Below are 19,714 nucleotides of genomic sequence, written 5' to 3' on the forward strand. Positions count from 1 at the left end.
CTAAATCTGTCAGTGAGAAATGGACAAAAATAGAATCAAATTCCATCTCCAAATTTGGACAGCACTGCAATGTGTACATACAACTTTTGAGGTGAATTCCAAGCTAGCAGTTGGACTTCTTCTGTAAGCTGTTTTGTTGCTGTTTGCACAGTGTCTGTTACGTGCGGGATTGCATATTGACGGAGAAATATTTCACTTCATTAAACTCCTTGTTGGGACATTTTGTTCAATGGAGAAGTGATTACCTACAGACTATGACAACAGGATTTGTGAATGGAGGAGGTCTTGGAAAGCACCGCTATGCCAGGTGGAATCGTGAGGACAGTGGAGAAGACTATGGGCGTGAGGAGTGCTGTGGAGGAGACGAAGAGGGCAGGCAGCAGAGGCTGACCCCACTTGAGAAACTAATGCAGGATATGTCCCACAATGAAAAAGTGGTGAAAGAATTAACCCTGGGAAAGAGAATTGGCTTCTATCGAGTCAGAGGAGAAATAGGAAGTGGGAATTTCTCGCAAGTGAAACTTGGAATTCATTCTCTAACCAAAGGTAGGCACTGCCGTGTGCGTCACCTGGCTTCTGATCCCCCTAGTTCTGTGTATACACGAGTTGACCTCTTTGGTAAGAAAAATGCTGCCCAAGCCTTCAATACACGTGCCAGTGTTATGTGCCTTTTTTTGTTGTTGTTGTGTGAATCTGTAAGCAGGTACAAAGATAAATGCTTAGGTTAGCAATAGCCTTCATCCATGACCAGCATCCAGAAACACTTCATTTGGGTGGCACGCCTCATGCTGCAGCTTATGACTCCTCACTCTTCGAAAGATAATGCTGCAAACAGTCCACCTGCTGTCTCCCCTGCCCAGATCAGGGGCTACAGGCTCATGGGTGCTAAACTTCCAGGGCAGCCTAGCTAGGCATGGGCCTGCCACAGCTGGAGGGAGCAAGGTTTCCTTTGTTTAATGGCCAATTGTAGTAATTTTGGTGAGAAATTTGATGTTGTGTCATGCAAGTGGTTCACTAAGGTAAAAAGCTGGGACAGGGAATACAAGTGCAGGCTGAGCAGATGCAGGAAAACAAGCTTTGATACATCCAAACGTGGGTAGAGGTTGTGCTGGACTGAACATTATTTTTCTTTCTGTAAGTACAGAAACACACTGCATATACTGCTTGTATGGAGAACTAGAAAAACTAGGTAACTGCAGCAAACACTTTGGTTACAGGTGTGACTATGAACTTGCTTTCATCTATCCTGTTTCTTCTGCAGTCTTTGACCATAACAGAAACTGTGTTTGATTTCCCTTGGGGATGGCTACTTTTCCGCATGTCTTTGTACAATACTATCTTCAGTTTTTCTCCCTTTCTCTCCTTTATAATTCAATTGATTCTCATTCCTCATACTGTCTGAAAGGTGAGAAGACTAGATACTCCCCAAAGCTTTCATTCTTTACTGTCTGCTGCTATTTTTGCTGACCACCTCCTTCAGCCCAGACTGCCGAGGTCTGAAAGCTCATGTTGAGCCCAGTTACAATGCAGTTTTTGCATTGGTAAGCGAAGAATTGGTGGTATTGTCTGTTCTTCTGTTTTTGTTGTTTTATTCTTCCCCCCCCAAAATTGAAGTCTGCCTAAGCTTAAGGGGTTTGTTTATCTGGGTTTGTCTTTTCTGCATCCTTGTTTCAGGAAGGCAGCCCTGCTCTCCTTGGCCCACAGCAAGTTGTTTCTTTTTCTGCTCAGTGATATTTTTCCTTTCAGAGAAAACTGCCTTGTGTTTACCACTGGCAGAAATGCTGCTCCCATACAGGGAACAGGAGGAATGCTAATGGGTAGATAAATTCGAGCCGGGTGGAGGTTTTACCTGTTGAAGTTCCTTAGGAGACAGGTTGCTGTCAAAATGTTCGCTGGTTAATTTTATGATGCTAAGTTTGCAACTGTCACGAAGAAGGAAGGCCGAGGGGAAAGCATCATCTTACTTGTTTCTGCTTGTGACTTTGTCTGGCATCATGAAATATGTAGTTGGGATGGAGGAGAGGAACAGGTGTGGGTGCACTTCCCCTACAAAAGCATGCACACACACACACACACCTTTCCAAAGAGGAGTCTCCTTCTTCCAATAGATATTCATTGCTGTGTTGTTAATGAACTGATGTGCCTGCACAATGCTAACAAGTAAAAGTCTCTTTTTGGCAGAGATGTAAATAAGAAGGCCTCCCTTGGGGCAGGGGAAGGTACGTGTATATCTTGCATGTATTCATCTCTTCAGTTATTGTTGTAGGTTCTAAGCATTGCCTTTCTGCTGACATTTCACCCTACTTGAAAAACACCAGGGTCAGTTTCTGTAATGATTCTGTAATCAGGTGTGTGCTGTTCTGTAGCTCTCGTGCTTTGCTGCAGCAGAACACCCGAAAAAGGTTTGCAAGAGGCTGATAAGGGCAAAAAAAAAAAAAAAAAACAGAGGCATCAAAGTGGATGAAGAACCCTGCTTCTCTCACAAAAAGAGCCTTGTTTGTTCAGCAGTTGCAGGAAGATCTTTGGTGGTGTGATGTGTGTTGGGCTATTCAGACGCAGTGCCCCAGCTTGGGTTTGGTTCTATTTACTTTTGCCAACATAGCATATGCTACTTCTTCCTGAAATAATCTCTCAGCCATTTCTTATCTTCTCTTATTCACTATGACTTGAGATAGTTCTTTTCAAATCTCAACGTATGGTCAGTCAAAATCTTTTTAATAATTAATTTCAGTATTTTGGTGAATAAATTTCCTGATGAAAACGACCTGTTTAGAACTGCTGCCATACAAGGGAAATACAGCACTTGGAAACCAGGCTCCTTTTTTTTTTTTTTTCTTTTCTGAAACGGTTTTGAAAGAAAACAAAGGCCTTTTATTACGCTGTAGGTCAGCTGGTTTTCTATGTACTGCATGCATATACAACTGCAGAAATGCAGATTTTAATGAGCTTGGTCGTGACACGTGGTGCTGCATGAATAAGATCAGGCCTTTCAGTTCTAAACCCTTTTTGTTTGCTTGTTTCCTTTCCTTTTAAAAAATTTATTGAGAAAGTAGACGACATGGCAGAGGGATGGGAACAGATGAATTTTAAGGTCCCTTCCAGCCCAAGACATTCTGTGACTCTATTTCTCCTATAAGATGCTTTCTGTTGTTGTTTTGGGATTGTTTGTTTGTTTGTTTTTGCTTGTTTAAAGTCCAAATGCTCCCAACTTTTATAAATCAAGATGTAACAATGCAGTTACATAGCTAAGACTGTGAGAATGGTTTTCCCTCTAGCATCTACACACCAGGCTGTGCAAACCTCCCGCGAGCTAACACACTTTATTCTTGGTTCAGGGGGTCAATATACTACCAACGTGACAAGGGTTTTACAGTCTTTCACCTCTAGGTCAGCAGTCAGAGTTCTGCCAGGGTCTGCCACGTGCTGTTCCCATTAAACAGCTCATTCCCTTCTGATTCACCATGCCAGGTGTCCGTACCGTGCAGTAGGTGCAGTCAATTCCTAACAGCCTCAGTAGGCAGCACAAAGCAGGGAAGTCTGCCCTCTCCTCAGTTCAGACTTTGTCTGAAAGCAGAAGCATGGAAGGGATAAGTCAGCAGCTCTCAGAATCTCACTTCCCCAGAGTATCTGCTGCACTGTAGTAGGGGAATCAATTTATGCATTTATGTTACTAAGAAATGTAAATATACCAAGCATGGAGTTTTCTTAATCTGTACAGACATAAATGCATATATATCAATAACACTTCAAAACACAAGCTTTGAGTTAAATAACTTTATGATAGTATAAATGAAAGCACCTTGAAAGTTTTTCTACCAAATGCAAAACCGTAATGGCCTTGTCATGCTTCTTTTAAAGTAACAGCTTTTATTTTTTAATAATTTAACCTTGTCTGCTAGAACATGAAGTATTTCTTAGAAATAAAACGATAAGAATGATGAATGGCTAAGACACCTGTGGAAATATTTTTTTCCCAAGAATAAACAGTTGTTTTAACTACCACGTTCCAGTTTAATGTTGCTGTCTTAGTAAGTTATACAAAGGCACCGTAAGCCTATTTTAACCAGACTAATCCCTCCAATACCAGCTGTATTCAAGACGAACGCCATGACCTACCAGTTTTCATGTAGAACCACAAGAGCAGTTTTCACTGACCTTTCTGAGCTACCCTGTTGACACGGCGAAGCTGTATATGTGTATTAGCATTTCAGGGCCCTTGGTTTACTGTAAATATGCTACAGAAGCAAGCAGAACTTAATCACAGCTTTGCATTACCGGGACCGTATAAGACTGATCAGCTGTTCTACAGGATCCCTGCAACTTATTCTATGTCGCTGTTTTATTTCCTTCCTTGGTATAAAATCTGTGGTGTGAATTCACAGCCCACTGTGGTGCAGACATAAAATTGTACTTTTCCTGTATTCCGTGCAGTACCAAGAGCCACTCATGCATGAACACGTTGGAAAAACTGGCACAGCCATCCTGAGAAAGACAAACCTCTGCAACACTGATTTTGGTAACTGAGAATTTGTGGGGATACGGGATAAGCCATTAGGTAACATTTCTGTAAGTCACATACATGTAAACACATCTGCTATAAGCTTGCAGGGTTATTTCCAAAGTCCTTACGCAACCTCCACGTTAGTCCACCTGCTCTGGAACAAATTACCTAAATTCAACACCTCCACTAGTCTGCGAGCACCAGGCTGCTGCATGTAATTAATTCACCTGAACAGCACTGAGCTAGTAACAAAGGCACAGCCTTCCTTTAACAAACCTGAGCACACAGTCAGGTTGAAAAGGGGGAAAGGTCTGCAGCCCAGGCTGAGGGGCTTTGCAGCAACAGTCTGTATCCCCAGAATGGAGCACAGCTGCTGGATTTTATAATGCTGAGACTCTCATTTGCCCTCTTCCTTCTCAACAACAGAGAGCAGGAATACCAGCTTTCACTCAGGACTGGGGCCAGATTTCTGTTCCGAAAGCTACAACGCCCAAGTTAGACACCTATCATAGATAACTGTTGCCATCAGATAGGTACTGACATGCTTGACAGCCTAGGAACACGTTACATGATGTGATTAGCACCTGTAATACCCTACCAGCCCTTAGCTGTATCAGCAGTGAGTAGGACGCTGGAGACAGTAAGGAACATGGGTGTCTGTGAAAGATGACAGGGCTTAGTAGGCCTCTCTAGTTTATCTTATAGTCATCATTGCAGTTATATAACCTGGCATTGTACATAAACAGTGTTACTGTTTGCACTTACTGAATTAACATGGAAAAGTATTTTCTTTTCAGAGAAAGTAGCTATTAAGATTTTGGACAAGACAAAACTAGACCAGAAGACTCAACGTTTGCTATCTCGTGAGATATCCAGCATGGAAAAACTCCACCACCCAAATATCATCAGGCTGTATGAAGTGGTGGAGACACTCTCAAAACTGCACCTGGTAATGGAGTATGCAGGAGGTGGGGAACTCTTCACTAAAATCACTACAGAAGGAAAGCTAATAGAAACAGACTGCAAAATAATCTTCTCCCAGATTGTTTCTGCTGTGAAACACATGGTAAGTTGCTCTTCCACGGGCATGTTGCTCCTTCACCACTTTAGCTGATTTTGAGGATGTATCTTGTTTTTCCAATTAGTAAGTTTACTGTTATTAAGATTTCAGGCCCAAATCTCTGAAGAGTGAAACAGCTCGAGAAACGTTGTCTTAAAGATACCTAAGAGTGCTTTTACATCCATCTCAACTTACTGCTTCTCTGTTGACATGTTTGGGGAGGAGACTGAATTGAGAGCATGTGGTGGATGGAACCATCCATTCAGTAACAGCATTCCTCCTGACCACTTTAAGTTGTTGTATGGACCAGGTAGCAAAGCTTCATTTCATCCCTCAGCTATTTCAAAACAGCACCACTCACTCTTCTGCTAGAAGAAAGCAGTTCTGAGAAGAGGTGTGTTATGTATCGCAGGCATCCAGCTTACTTACTAACGAATGTGGGAGACTGGCACTTAACACAGTTAATTCCTGTTCCTTGCTTAGGTGGTGTCAACACTTAGCAAGTCACTTCCTCTTGCCTAGTCTTCATTACTGGAAGTAGACTTAGAATTATGCAATTCGTAGAAACCAAAGCATTCTATAAAGGCAGAAAAGAGTAATTAACTACTTCCAGTACACCCTCCTCTGAACCGTGCTTAGGAACTACAGCTGCTCAGAACAACGTTACAAAAGGCATGAGAAGTCTGCTCTGCATCCGACTTAAAACTAGTTATTTGTTAAAGTTGGCTCAGAGTGCCCTCCGGTGGCTCATGCTCTCCCTGCCATCGAACGGGCTCCGACTGCAACAGGCAGGAAGCTGCAAGCAAGGGTATTTCCAGGTCAGACATCTAGAAATGCATTGCAAACAACATATATAAAAATGTATCAGTGTATTTTGACAGAACAATCAGATGTCTTTAAATGAATTAGCTTCAACATCTTTTCCATAGGACAAGTATTCGGGATCTATTGGATCTTAAAGACTGCATGTATTTCTTAGTATTAAATCCAGCCCTCCAGGCTCACCAGCCTGTTTACTCATATACTCAGTCTTCTGCAAAAATATTTTATTTTTGCTAATCTATTAAAATCGGGCCCCTTATATCCCATCTCACTGTTGTCAACCCACATGAGGACCGAAGATCTTTGCTTGTTGTTGATGACAGGATTTCTCTAATGTCTCCACGTGTACCCTCTTTCTCAAAAGGGTAAGGGCAGAGTGCTCAAACACTTTTATTCTTCCTAGTCATTTCAAAAATGAAATTACTTTCATTACCCAATCAGTATAGTTATATGTATCTACTCAGCAGAGCACATCACTTTGAGTACTTCCATTTCTGAGGTTAAAAAATAGGCGTATGTTGCAGCCTATTTACTTCAGATTTCTAAAACTAGAAGACAATACTGAACGTCCTGCAAGGATGTAAAATATCAGGAGGCACAGGTTTGTGATCCCCTTCCCTTGCCAATATTAGATATTAGGGTATGGATCACAAACTTGGACAGTTGCTACAGTTCTCTTATCTGATATCACATTCACTTCATGTGAACTAGAAGCTTTCAGTTCGTAAGTCCGCATGCTCAGAACAAATGCAAAAAATGGCTTTACATACTTAAAAAAATATATTTCTGTTCCACCAGTACAGAAATGTACTCATTTCAAAAGCAAGTGCTCTGAATCCTGAAAAAATACAAAATACTTAGCATGGGAAGATACAGTCATGTAGGATTAGCAATAATGCCACCACATCTGCTTAATATAAATACTAATTCCTTGTTGACAAGATGTTGCTATCCTTCAGAACATGTAAATGTACACATTTCCACACCTACTCAGTCTTCTTCTTACCAGTAGAGATTTAAGAAGGACTTGCAACATTTGGTTTCATAGCAAAGCTTATTTCTTTGTCTGAGGTAAACAATTTCCCTTCCTACATAGTAATTAATCAATGATAAGGAGTATTGCTTAAGCACTTGCTAATACCCAATGTTCTTCTTCTATAGCATGAGAATAATATCATTCATCGGGACTTGAAAGCAGAAAATGTTTTCTACACCAGTAACACCTGCGTTAAGGTGGGAGACTTTGGATTCAGCACAATCAGTAAAAGAGATGAAACTCTAAATACTTTCTGTGGGTCTCCTCCTTATGCTGCCCCTGAACTCTTCAGAGATGAAAACTATGTTGGCATTTATGTAGATATCTGGGCACTAGGAATATTGTTGTACTTTATGATAACGGGGATCATGCCATTTCGGGCAGATACGGTGGCCAAACTGAAAAAGTGCATTCTTGAAGGGACATACAGCTTGCCTCCCTGCCTCTCAGAAGCTTGCCAGAAACTGATAAAAGGAGTCCTCCAGCCAGTACCAACGGAAAGATACTCCGTCAAACTTATTATGAACAGTGAGTGGATGCAGGGGATACAGTACCCAAAACCTTTACAGCCATTTAAACTGGATCCTAAGTATTTATCAGAGATCAGTACACTCAAAGAGGAGGAAATCGAAGTGAAAAATGCTCTGAAAGATCTGGGAATCACAGAAGAACACATTAAAAACAACCAGGGAAGAGATGCACGCAGCTCAATAACAGGTGTCTACAGAATTGTTTTACACAAAGTACAAAAGAAAAGGGCACTTGAATGTGTCCCTATAATGTCCCATCCAGACCCCAAGGAACAAGACATAAAGAAAGGAATCAGCTCTTGTAATGGTGTGAAGCACACATCCAAGCTGTGCTCTATTTTGTAAACCACACTACAGGCTTTATACTCAGCACACTTAACAAAGGGTTTTATTCACTTTTCAAAGGTTTTGGTGTTGCACTTTTTGTAATTTTTAAATAAACCAAATATGCCTCATCTCCTTTGCATTTTTCAGCACACATTTGGAGTGCTCAAATGCAGAGCTCTAATGTACTTGTTTGTCCCTTGCTCCAGAAACATGGTATAGCTAGTGCAAGAACTCAAGTAAAACAGTAAGAAATTATCAGCGGAAGTGATCTTTTAACAAAGATCAAATGTTATTGCACGTAGCACACCTTGGAGATCTCTCAGTACAGCCATGTAATGGTTAACTGCTTGATAAGTTTTACCTTAGCTTGACACAACTATGACTGCAAACAGGACAGTTTTTGCAGAGAACTAAGTAAGTTCAAACAAAACAAACAAACAAAAAACAGGCTGCAAATTCTTAAAAATGTCTTAAGCAAATTAAACTTGCTAAAAAAAAACACTCTAATTACATTTTAATTAAAGAAAGAGCAGTGCTGTTGTTGACCACAGTTCTTGATTTGTCACAATTCAAAGGCAAATTGGGATATGCTACTTTTACCCTGCATGTGCAGTTGCAATTTTTAGTGCCTAACCAGCTGGGTTACCAACCATTAATCTTCTGACACCTTCCACTATTCGTATGATTCTCAGTCACTACACGCTTGGAATAGAGCGGCACTCCAATAAAGAAACAGATATAAGCATACTCTTAAACTTTGAATTCTTGCTTTAGCATTAGATATCTCTAAGTAAATTGCGTGCTGTCAATACCAAAATCTGGCTACAGGCAGTACTATCCTTCTGTCATGCTATTTTGGCAAGAAGGCTGGTACAAAACTAATTTTTATGTTCTTGACCACTGCAAGCTAAAAGTTGGATAACAGACAATTCCAGTTTTTCTGAGTGTCACCAAGATGTTGCCATGTCCCACTCTACCTTCATCTTTCATGAGGTAATTTATACTTTAATCAACCAGCCCAAATGCAGTAGCGGAAAAATGCAGTAGCTTTCCTCTGAGCAGGCACAACTGAAATGCCTACACTAAGGCAGAGTCTGAATGATTTTAGTTAAGGAGAGTAAATTAATGAAGGGTTTAGAGAGGTACAGCCAGTGCTTTCAAATACAAAAGCAGGATGCCTTATCTATTATGGGGACTGATAAGATGTTTCGTTGACCTTAAAAAAAAAGTGAGTAATGTAAATAAGCAACAGGATGACTTTGAAAAACCACCTGTGGGAAACCAGGTTCAACCAGACTCAGCTATGCACAAAGCAAGAACCAATCCCCTTTCACAGTTTTTGTGAGAAGGAGATAAAATAATACTCCCTTTCAAAATACAGTAATGAGATTAATTTTATTTCATAGGCTGTTAATTTGAGACAGGCTGTGAATGAATTTCTCCACTATGAACAGATGCCACCTGAAAACATTTAAGTTATCTTGAAACAAAGCCTTGAAATAATGATTTTCCACAAGCCCCAGCAAGTCTTTCTTTCCATTTTTTTGTAATGAAATATTAAAGAGAACGATCCGGGAGGTCCACAAAGACTGTGACCCCAGAACTTCAAGTTTTCATAAGGCCAGTTTCTTCTTTCTTGCCTGTTAAAGAAAAATTGCATCCTGAAAACCCAACAAGTCAGCGCTACTCCAGCATGTTTCAAATAACTCAAACTTTATTTTAATAAAGGATCTGCCTCACAGTGAGGTCCCTGTGATTAACTTTTTGTGCCAGTAGCAGCTCAATCCTTGGCTTGTCCACTGCCAGCAATGGACTTTTGTTCCATGGCATTTTTATTTTCTGGTGTCGGGACAAGTTTCATGAGGGCAACCTAAACCAAAATACTTGCAAACACTATTTTCATGCATCATTGCTCCATTACTTTTAGCAGAACAAACAGATTATTATCCATCAAATTATAAACATCAATTTTATCAAGGCTTGACTGTACAAATACAGCAAGTTACCAAATCCTAGTAAGTGACAGATATTACAAACACTTTGTTACACAAAAAAAGATTGTGATTTAAACAGATTTTTTTTTTTTGCTACTTTATGAGATATGTAGCTCTGTAGAATTAGCAAAGAAATAAAGTTCAACAAAACTTCATTCTGTACATTAGCTCAATTAAATATATATTACACGCTTACAAGGCTCATGTCATAGTTTATTTCAAATCTGGGCTTTAAAAAGCTACCAGAATATAATCCCCATAAGTAATATGTATCTACTACTTGCAAGATGGATAGCTTTTAGCGTGCATGTTCAGAAAAAAAAAAAGAAAGAAAATACTCCACTTCTACAACATCCCCAATAGAGATAAGAATCTCCAAGCACAATGCCAAATTCAAAGTTAGAAATCGTCTCTTAGAAATGTATTATATAAAGAATAGCAAGAGGCCAGAGTTCCAGGTTCAGGCCATCCAAAATGACCTTTTTTTCAGTTTACCAATTAAAGCAGCTCTAATAATATATAGGAGTTTTATTTTAAAAGTCTGCTTCCTTAAATGTTTCTGTTACAGTTTGATAATCCTGAAGAAGTGCCAAATTAGTTCAAGAAGTTTACCCTTTCTTATGAAGAACAACTGTATGTCTCCCTTGTAATTCCTCTTTCCCTGCAGGCTTCTGTGATTTATAATGCAGGCATTAAACACACAAAAAGGATAATAGGTGGAATTATGAAGTAACTAACATAGCCAGTTACAGAGTTTCTTGATGGTGAAACTATCAGCCTTGTAGTTCTTGAACCAGTCATTCTGATGGGGGAAGACTAATTTCATTCCAGTAATGTTATTTGGTTCTATACCTTTTCCAAAACAATGGTGTGAGGAGAGGTAGACTGGGAGAAGACAGGGAAGGTTATAAAGGGAAAGAGAAGTGCAGTATTCAGAAGACTAGTTACTGTCAAGGCACTGAAAACCCTAACATTAAAAGCTCAGATTTTTGCATGTACAAGTAGAAGTTAACAGTGTAGGTTTCAAGTCATTTGATGTGGGAAAAGCAAGCAGAAGATCCATTCTTTTCTATGTACAAAGACCTTGTAATGGACTACAACTACAACCCAGCAATTAAAAAATTCAGACACGTTAAGGAATCCACAAAGCCCCTAGCAAGTCGCTCTATCCCCAGTATATTAATGATTTTAGTGTTCTGAAAATACTATAAATAGCACACAGTATTACAACAAATCGTTTCAAGGAGTTTAAACAGTTTTTTCATGCTCCAATTAAGTACTACTGTATAATGAAACTCCATTACTACTGTAATCTTTTCACTCTTTCATCCTACCCTCACACCTCTTTCCATTTCCCACCTCACAGAGGTATCTTAATGCTCCCCATTGGAAATGGCAACAGTAACGCCTTCAGATTCTGTTGTTGCAGGGATTCTTGGCACTTTCTTAGCAGGGCTTGGGATGTGCTAAGAGGAAGGGAAAAAGAGCATTAAATACAGTTTTCTAGTTCACAGACATTCATACTTCATGGCTACTCCAACTTCCAAAAAACATTCACGCTATGCTGGATGGCTTGGTCTTAAGTCATTCAAATCGGTCATGGCTCATGCAAATGAACGTGTGAAAAGAGTCTGTTTCTTCTTGTTTCATTCATGCGTAGTTTCATTCATTCATGTTAGGATGAAATGTGCTTTTTAAAATCCCATGTTCATTTTTTTTTTTTTACATTTCTGGTTTTATGTTACATATTTTAAAAGTTCTTTCAAATGCTTTGTTAAAACCCTCTCCTCTTTTAACATACGTACACACGCTGTGACAAACATGTAAACCGTTCAACCATTTATATCAAACATTAAAAGAGCGCTCAGTGTTCACCTCATGAACAATGCCTGGGTGGACAACTTCAACTCCTGCCTCCAGGGGTCCATCACCCATAACTGGGCGTCGTGCATATGTTCTCCTGTGTTTTTCATCCACACGCACAAGATACCATGTTCCCTCAAAGAGATCTTCTACTGAACACTGTGGAATATAGTTGGCTGTAAATAAAGAAAGAAAAGCCAATGATGTACTGTCAGCTGGTTCCTGTTAAGCATTTTATAAGACAGAGGCCAATGGGTGCTGCAGTTTGAAGTAAAAGGACAGGAAAACCAAGTCTGTATTTGCATTGCAGTCACATCAGGCCAATAAATACAAACAACTGAAAATATCTTTACAATGTATACAGGTGTAGAGAGAGTTGGACATCCTCTTCATTCTACACTCAAAACATTTAATTATAGCCAAGCAAATTTTGAAGTAAGTATTTTGCCGTAGGATTAGTCATGTTTTATATTTATGAAGTTCTTACCCAAGTGATGTGTCTCCTGTCTAATCTTCATGTTTTCAGCAAAGACATCAGGTGCAATGCATTTTCGTGAGTCAAGTCTTGCTTTAAGATCAGAAAGGCTAGCAGTTATTTTGTCCAGCGCAGAACCTACAACATAAACCTATAATGTAGGGTAGCACCGGTGCTAAGCACTGCACATTAACACATTAGCACTGCATGACTATCCAAGGTATTTTGTATTATAGAAGCTGAACTTCTAGTTAGTTACAAACATTCCTAACAACTTGAGCAAGACACTTTAGCATCTAAAAATTTGCCTAAGGAGATACTTTAAAGGTGATCCTGCTCTAGGGAATATTTTATGTTATGCCATTAAGCACTGTTCAACTGGTGGGTAATACAACAAAGCAGTCAGAGGCAAGCTATGCAAAGCAGTTAGTTTACATCTCCTTCCACTCACCAGGAGTGGCATCCTGTGTAACTCTGATGGAATACAGCGTAGCAGCAAAACCAGAGCCATATGAGAACACACTGATTCTTTGTCCTGCAAGGTGCTCTGGAGAGTACCTGTAAATCAAACAACAGCTGGTTAAAGTGAGAGTAAGGCCAAGGTGCCAATTTTAAAACAACCAGAAAGTACAGGTGATTTAGAAAAAGCAGCCAGGAGATTGTATCTACTACGATACCTAATTCAGGGTGTTACATAAATGAATAAAAGAGGATTTCAACATGATGATTTTCAAATCTGCCTAAGCAAAAAGAGCAAAGAAATGCTCAGAATATGATTATCTAGAAGGCAGTCAACTTCCATTCACAAGTGACAAACACCCTAAAAGGAACCATCACATCTTGGAATGCAAAGTAACAAAAAAGAAAAGAGGATACAAGATTACTGGTTTGGAAAATAATGCTACCTGTAAACTAAATTTCAGATATTTAAAAGAAACAAAAACAACAAAAAAAAAACCCAACCCTGACATGGTACTGGGATGTTTGGAGCCGTGTAGAAAGAAAGGCTAGGAAAAGGTATGCCACATTAAAATACAAGATCCTGCTTTGAAAAGCAGTAAGCAGTGCTTTTGATCAGCTTCTGACACAGAAATTTTGACTATATTTGTCACTTGAACTAATTGTGTTTGCAGAATAATTTTGTAACATAGTTTTGCTAATTAAGGCAGTCTAATAGGAAAACAATTGTTACATGGTTTTCCAAAACGAAAATGCTTACATACAGAAAGTTATGACTTTAACTTTTCAATTCTATGCTTACTGGGCTAGAAGAGAAGCAAGGCAACCGTAGACTGAAGGCGTGTACATGTTTCCATTCTGATTGGACACAAGTAAGGAAGCTTTGGTTTTCTGATTGAAGAGCTCTGCACTAGCTTTCATAAAAGCTTTTTCCACATCCCTATCAAAATATGTATCTTCAAGCTTTACATCCCTATTTGGAAAAAAAAAGGTCAGAAAACATTATTAAAACAAACAGGAAGGAAAAACATCTCTGATGTTTAGCAAGTTAATACCATCTGAATAAAGAAGACAGCAGCTATTCTCACCTGAAAGCTTCCAGACCACTGAAAACACCATTTGCTGTTTCTGCATTCTGGTCACTGAGAAAGTCATTCAGCAACAGTCTTGCCACCGACTTCTGTACCAGTTTACAGTAGGGAGAATGAAAGATCATGAATCCAAAATCATTCAAGGTGAAACGTCTGTCTGTCCCCTCTGGAAGTGGCAGGAAATTTGTGTTACAGATTATTTTTTGTATTCAACTATTAAAACAAAATGGTTGAATGGCACGATTCAGTCATCTCAATATGCCTACATACAAAAGGCAAAAGTCTAACTCCTGCTGGCAGGCTCATTTAAAACGCTGCCAAAACTTATGTTTAGAATTCTAATTCTTATTGATCTTATGCACCAACTAACATTTGCCTTTTTAGAAGAAAAAGCCACAAGCTTTACAGAAACTCAGTATTTCCACCAAGCATTTTGAAAGTAAGAAATACTCTGCTTCATCTACCTAATCCCAAACCTACGCTTCTTAGTATGGGTGAAACAACTACTAAACACACTTGAATAAAAAACAATAAATTTAATTATTTAATATTTAAATATTAGAATTTGATATTTAAGTATTAATGTTAAGAGGGTTGGGGTACAACAACATGCTCTTAATGAAGTATTACAACAACAAAAGCCTGCAGAGACTATTCTTTATTGACTATCAAGTCCTCACGCATATCGGAACAGAAATAATAATTTCTTAAGGATGAAAAGCATGCATTTCAACCACTGCAGAACAGACGGGGGACACTATACTTGTCAGACACAGAATGCTAAGACTTGAAAACATGATCTATGTAATTGCAATAATGTCTTAAGAGGCAACGTACCTTTTTGCCACTGGGCATGGATTTTATTGCGATAAACACTATAGCAGCGGTCTAATGCACTGAGGTAGCACTGTATAGACAGTTTGCCATCAACTACAGGATATTCAGAAACCATATCTGGTTTATAGAAGTCATAAGCATGCTGCATGTGGGTTCCACGCAATCCTGATGGAGATAATTTGACAAAGCCAAAAGTTACTTGATTAACCTTTGAGTCAGTCTGAATACACACCTTAGTAAATATGGAAAGTAAGTTAATATCTGGCCCTAAACAAACAGGTTTTCTTAGGACTTCAGGCCCTTCTAAGTAATATTTCAGCATTTTTCACATTTCAGCTGTGTGCTACTCCAGCACAGTACAACTGAGCATAACAAACAGGTAACAAATCATTTCTTCTTGAAAATAGGGTGCTCTGTTACTCAGCTCTAGCCCATTCTTTGTCAATTTTAATTGGAGAATCCCCAAGTTAAAGAACAGATAGAAGCACCTTTAATAGGTTCTCGCTGCTTCTTACGTTAGGACTTGGCCAAGTGAGCAAAACCAAGAGAAGACAAAATGCAATTTCTGACACTAATGGAGGTTAATCCAGCCCTCAAACACCCCAGGAAAAAAAAAAAAACACAGGACAGGCTTTAGAATGAATCTGGTATGTAGTTGAAAAGTGCTTATTTTCTCACAGGACTAACCTCTCTCAAAAATTAAAGGAGCATTTGGACCAACTAGCATAGCAACAGCACCAGCTCCACCTGTTGGCCTGGCATTTCCAGTGGCATACACAGCAATGTCTCCAGCAACAACAAGTGCATAGCGTCCTGTAAAAACACAGAAATAACAAAGAGAGTTAGCCATGAATCTGTATTTTAACATCCAACAGTGATTTTTAGCCTTTGGTTATAGAGGATATGACTCCAGGATTAAGGGTCTCTTTGATCCCTTCCTTTCACTTTACTGGCAGGAAAAGTGAAGGAAAACTTACAGGAAAAGGTGATTATCTGGTGATTATCCATGTTGTTATCTCTTGTATGTAATTAATTAGTGGCAAACATCCAGAACATTTAAGACTCCAGAAGAATTACAATAGTTTGCCCTCTGGGTTTTATATGGGTAAGCACAGATGCTGTAATTATAGGCAGGCTACTCAACGGTAGAGAATGATGTAACTTTTAAAGAAAATACCGTGAACTTACCATCCCAAGAACTGGACTCAATCCAGTTAATAGCATTAAAAAGAGCAGCAGTGCCTCCATAGCACGCATTGGTTGTGTCAATTCCTTCTACATCTGTATTACCAGATTCTTCAAATAGCTGCATCAGGACAGTCTTCACCGATTTTGATTTATCAATTATTGTCTCCGTTCCAACTTCCAGTCTCCCAATGCAGTCATAGGAAAGGCTGTTCCTCTCCATAAGCTTCTGAACCACAGTCAAACAGAGGGAATTGATATCCTCTCGGTCAGAGCAGAAGCCCATCTTTGACTGGCCTAACCCAATGGTGTATTTGCCTGCATCCACACCGTCATACTTCTCCAGCTCAGTCTGGTCGACATACTGAGAGGGAAAATAGATTTCCAGTGCAACAATACCCACATCTTTGGGCCAGCAGGATTCAGTGTTCACTGGAAGAGACCCGGGCATCGTGGCAGATCTATAAGCAAAGAAGAAACAGACAAACAGCTCATTTACCCACATCCATCACCAGTGACATACCTCATACACTCCATCCTTCTGGAGCTTTACAGAAAAGGTAAAAGTTTTAAGGCAAAGTTTTAGGTATTCTGCAAGTTTGTTTGCCAAAGGCAAACCCCAGACATTTTTGGTCTGAGCACACCATAAACATCATTATAAATTTTATAATGCTTTTTAAATCGAGAATATGATTTCAGCACCAGGGCTGGATGCACTCTGCCACCGTCATCTCACGGAAGCATTTGAGAAACGCCAGTCTCGACACACACTATTCTATTCCCGCACACAGCTCTCAGTTTTACACAAAAAAGCTACACTGGATTCTTTTTATTATTATTATTTTTAAGCCTTGCTGACTGACAGCGAGCACATGCAGGAGAGTGAGCCTCGGAACGGGCCAGAGCGGTTCCAAACTGCTTTTATTTTCACGCCGGGTGATCCGTTTTGCTCACGCGCCGCTGCCCGCGCCAGGCCGCCGGGTTTTGCTTTTGTTTTCCCCAGCGCCGCTCGGCAGTGCGGAGCGCCGCAGCCGCTGGCGCCGGGCCCGAGCGGCGGTGACACCGCGCAGCGCTCTGCCCCGCGGGCACGGAGCCGCGCCGCGAGCCGCCCCCCCCCCCCCGCCGGTACCGCGGCGTCGGGCCCCGCCACGTCCCCATAACGCAACAGATGCGCGCGGCCACTGCCCCACTGACCTCACCGCGCTCCTTCCAGCGCCGCGCTCAGCCCGTAACAGAACGGAGCCCCTCTACCCACAAACGACCGCACGGCACGCGCGCTACGACCGGCGCAGGGAAAGCACTGAACGTGCGCTCCCACCCGCAGACAGCGCCGGGGGGGACGCGCCGGCCGGGACTGTTCGCAGCCCGTCCGTCCGGGCGCGACGCCGACCCCGCGGCCTCAAGGTTACCGGGATCCGGCCGCGGGCAGGGGCCGCCGCCGGGCAGAGAGAGCCGTGCCCGCCCGCCCCGCTCCTTCCGTGGCCGGGCCGGGCCGGGCCGTGCCCCGCAGCGCCGCGCCGCGCCCCACGCCCCCCCCCCCGGCTGAGCGGTCCCCGCGGAGCGGCACGGTCCCGGTACCTACACGCTGCGGAAGCCCATGGCCGGCTGCCAGTGCGGGCGCATGCGCGGCTCCGGCCAGCTGGAGATGTACGCACGCGCAGAGCTCCGCCTGCGCCCCCCCCTCTGATGCGCCGGGAGCGCGCCGCGCGGGCACGGCGGCGGCACCTGGGAGCCGGCATGAGGGCGGGGCTGCCCTCGGCTTTCAGCCGCCGTCTCGGGAGTTCTCAGACCGCGCGCTGCTCGGGAGGAGCAGGGCGGATACGCGCCGCGTTTTGCGGCCGGAGCTGCAGGGGCGGTGCAACCCCACCCCGTGAGCGCGGCCCGGGGATGCTCAGCGGCAGCCCAGGACCGCTCGCCGCGCAGAGCCGCTGGAAGGTTGGATTCATCGGGCTCGAACGCGGCCAGAGAGCTGAATGGCTGCGGTTGGCAGGGACTGCTGCCTGCAGAGCCTGCTCCCAGCACCCACATCGGTGCAGGCAGCGGTGAGGAGCTGAGAACAAACTGACACCGCAGACACGAGGTCTGTGCTGCCTCGGCTAGGCCGGGCTGAGCCGCGTCCCCAGAGCCGGTAGGAGCCCGCGTGCTTCCTTTCAGCTGGATGGGACCTTCTCAGACCGTTGCTCCCAGCTGCCTGACCACCTCAGGGCTCACCCCAGGTCACAACACGCCACTGAGGGCACTGCCCAAATGCTTCTTGAGCACGATGGGTACCGGGCATCACCACCTGCCCAGGCAACCCGTAACAGGGTACAGCCACCTCATGGCACGGAGATGGATCCCAACACCCAGCAGCTCTGCGTCAGCCCCATCCTGCCCTCAGTTCCCAGGGAGATCTTAATTGAAATGATGTTGATAGAGACAGCGATAGCAGCAAGCAATGGGCGGGATACGTCACAGCCATACAACCCCATGAACCAGGCACATCTTCCTCAGAAGAGTTCAACATACCAGAAGAGTTTACATCACCGGTGGGGGCTGAAGATGACACCATCCCTACACTTGCCCCTTGCAGACAATGGAGACGAGAAGCAGCATTTAATCCCATATATTTCTGCAGTTCTCTCATCCAAAGGCTTTCTGCAGAAGAACTAAACAGGGGCTAACGCTGTTGTGTCCTAACAGCAGCTCACCAGACACACCCGACAAAGCAACGGCCGGGGCTCCCAGCCTTTACCGCAGCATAAAAGCCTTGCTTTGTGTGCTCGCTGACCGAGCAGCAAAGTGGGACACGGGCATCTCCAGCAACCTCGGCGCTATGGGAAAAAGGGTGCACTCGATCCGAGACAAACCTTACACAAAATCTGAGCCACCGGCGTTTACTGGAAGTTGAAAAGCACCTCAAAGTGCCGTTAAAAAAAAAAAAAATCTAAGATATTTGAGTATAAAAGAGTAACGAGGCTGGTTGGGGTTTGTTCGCATCCATTACGGTTGCGCAGGGAGCGAGCAGCACGAAGAGATACAACTTTCTGCGGGCGTACCCGGCTACAGAGATACATTTTCCCACCGCAGTTAGCGGTGTTCGTTGTCTTTATTAGTAGCATTTTCTCTGTAATTTTGCGTTAGCATTTCCTGCCAGCTTTTTAAAAGGTAGGAAACGCTCGGCTGAAAGTTAGAAAACCCAAACGTAATCCTGCTCCCCATCAGCCCCGCACCTGGCAGCCCCCTCCTCTCCTCCCTCACGCCCCGGGCTCTGACCCAGCCGCGCCGCAGCCGGCGTACAGCGCCTGCCCCGGCTACGCTGACCCCGGCCCAGCCCCGCGGCTCTCACCTGCACGAGGCGATGGCTCCGGCTCCGCTATCGCTGGGCGCGCTCACACAAACACACAAGAGCAGAAGCGGACACGGGCGGCCGGCACGCGGCGCCTTTAAACCGCCCCGCCGCCCGGGATCCCGCCCGCGCCCTGAGCGGCAGCTCCTTCGACCAATCACGGGTGCCGCCGCACAGGTCCCGCCCTCCGGCCGGCCGGCGGCCGT

General features: G+C 42.9%; 2 protein-coding genes across 10 annotated transcripts; one reads left to right on the forward strand and one right to left on the reverse strand.

Annotated features, from left to right (window-relative positions):
* The first annotated feature begins 81 nt into the window (after nt 1-81).
* NIM1K (NIM1 serine/threonine protein kinase) lies at nt 82-10,632 on the forward strand. Of its 3 annotated transcripts, XM_015272679.4 has the most exons (4): nt 409-546; nt 4,432-4,516; nt 5,299-5,567; nt 7,545-10,632. In XM_015272679.4, exons 2-4 carry the CDS (start codon nt 4,447-4,449, stop codon nt 8,292-8,294), a joined length of 1,089 nt encoding a protein of 362 aa, XP_015128165.1. In that variant the 5' UTR covers nt 409-546; nt 4,432-4,446; the 3' UTR covers nt 8,295-10,632. The 3 variants fall into 3 exon arrangements, with proteins under 3 accessions (NP_001239059.1, XP_015128165.1, XP_046761444.1); NM_001252130.2 differs by lacking the exon at nt 4,432-4,516 and having other exon boundaries at nt 82-546; XM_046905488.1 differs by lacking the exon at nt 409-546 and having other exon boundaries at nt 1,059-4,516.
* Nucleotides 3,304-19,581, reverse strand: HMGCS1 (3-hydroxy-3-methylglutaryl-CoA synthase 1). 7 transcript variants are annotated; one of them, XM_040655464.2, is made up of 11 exons: nt 19,509-19,581; nt 16,184-16,641; nt 15,683-15,808; nt 14,996-15,160; nt 14,156-14,324; nt 13,870-14,040; nt 13,060-13,166; nt 12,621-12,746; nt 12,146-12,309; nt 11,630-11,736; nt 3,304-3,564 (listed from the first exon to the last, which is right to left on the reverse strand). In XM_040655464.2, the coding sequence occupies exons 2-10, from the start codon at nt 16,629-16,631 to the stop codon at nt 11,644-11,646; spliced, it is 1,569 nt and encodes a 522-aa protein (XP_040511398.1). In that variant the 5' UTR covers nt 16,632-16,641; nt 19,509-19,581; the 3' UTR covers nt 3,304-3,564; nt 11,630-11,643. The 7 variants fall into 7 exon arrangements, with proteins under 7 accessions (XP_040511398.1, XP_015132740.4, NP_990742.2 ...); XM_015277254.4 differs by having other exon boundaries at nt 17,763-19,581; NM_205411.2 differs by lacking the exon at nt 3,304-3,564 and adding an exon at nt 9,653-9,916.
* Between the last annotated feature and the right edge of the window lie 133 nt (nt 19,582-19,714).

Source organism: Gallus gallus, chromosome Z (genome assembly GCF_016699485.2).
Source record: "Gallus gallus isolate bGalGal1 chromosome Z, bGalGal1.mat.broiler.GRCg7b, whole genome shotgun sequence".
NCBI lineage: Eukaryota > Metazoa > Chordata > Aves > Galliformes > Phasianidae > Gallus > Gallus gallus.

Coding starts and splice junctions, on each gene's coding strand:
- NIM1K (NM_001252130.2), top strand. CDS start 255: ATGACAACAGGATTTGTGAATGGAGGAGGTCTTGGAAAGCACCGCTAT. Junction 547..5,298: donor AATTCATTCTCTAACCAAAG/GTAGGCACTGCC, acceptor TTTTCTTTTCAG/AGAAAGTAGCTATTAAGATT. Junction 5,568..7,544: donor TTTCTGCTGTGAAACACATG/GTAAGTTGCTCT, acceptor CTTCTTCTATAG/CATGAGAATAATATCATTCA.
- HMGCS1 (XM_015277254.4), bottom strand. CDS start 18,208: ATGTGGGTGCTGGGAGCAGGCTCTGCAGGCAGCAGTCCCTGCCAACCG. Junction 12,747..13,059: donor TACACAGGATGCCACTCCTG/GTGAGTGGAAGG, acceptor TTTATGTTGTAG/GTTCTGCGCTGGACAAAATA. Junction 11,737..12,145: donor ACCCAGGCATTGTTCATGAG/GTGAACACTGAG, acceptor CCTTCCTCTTAG/CACATCCCAAGCCCTGCTAA.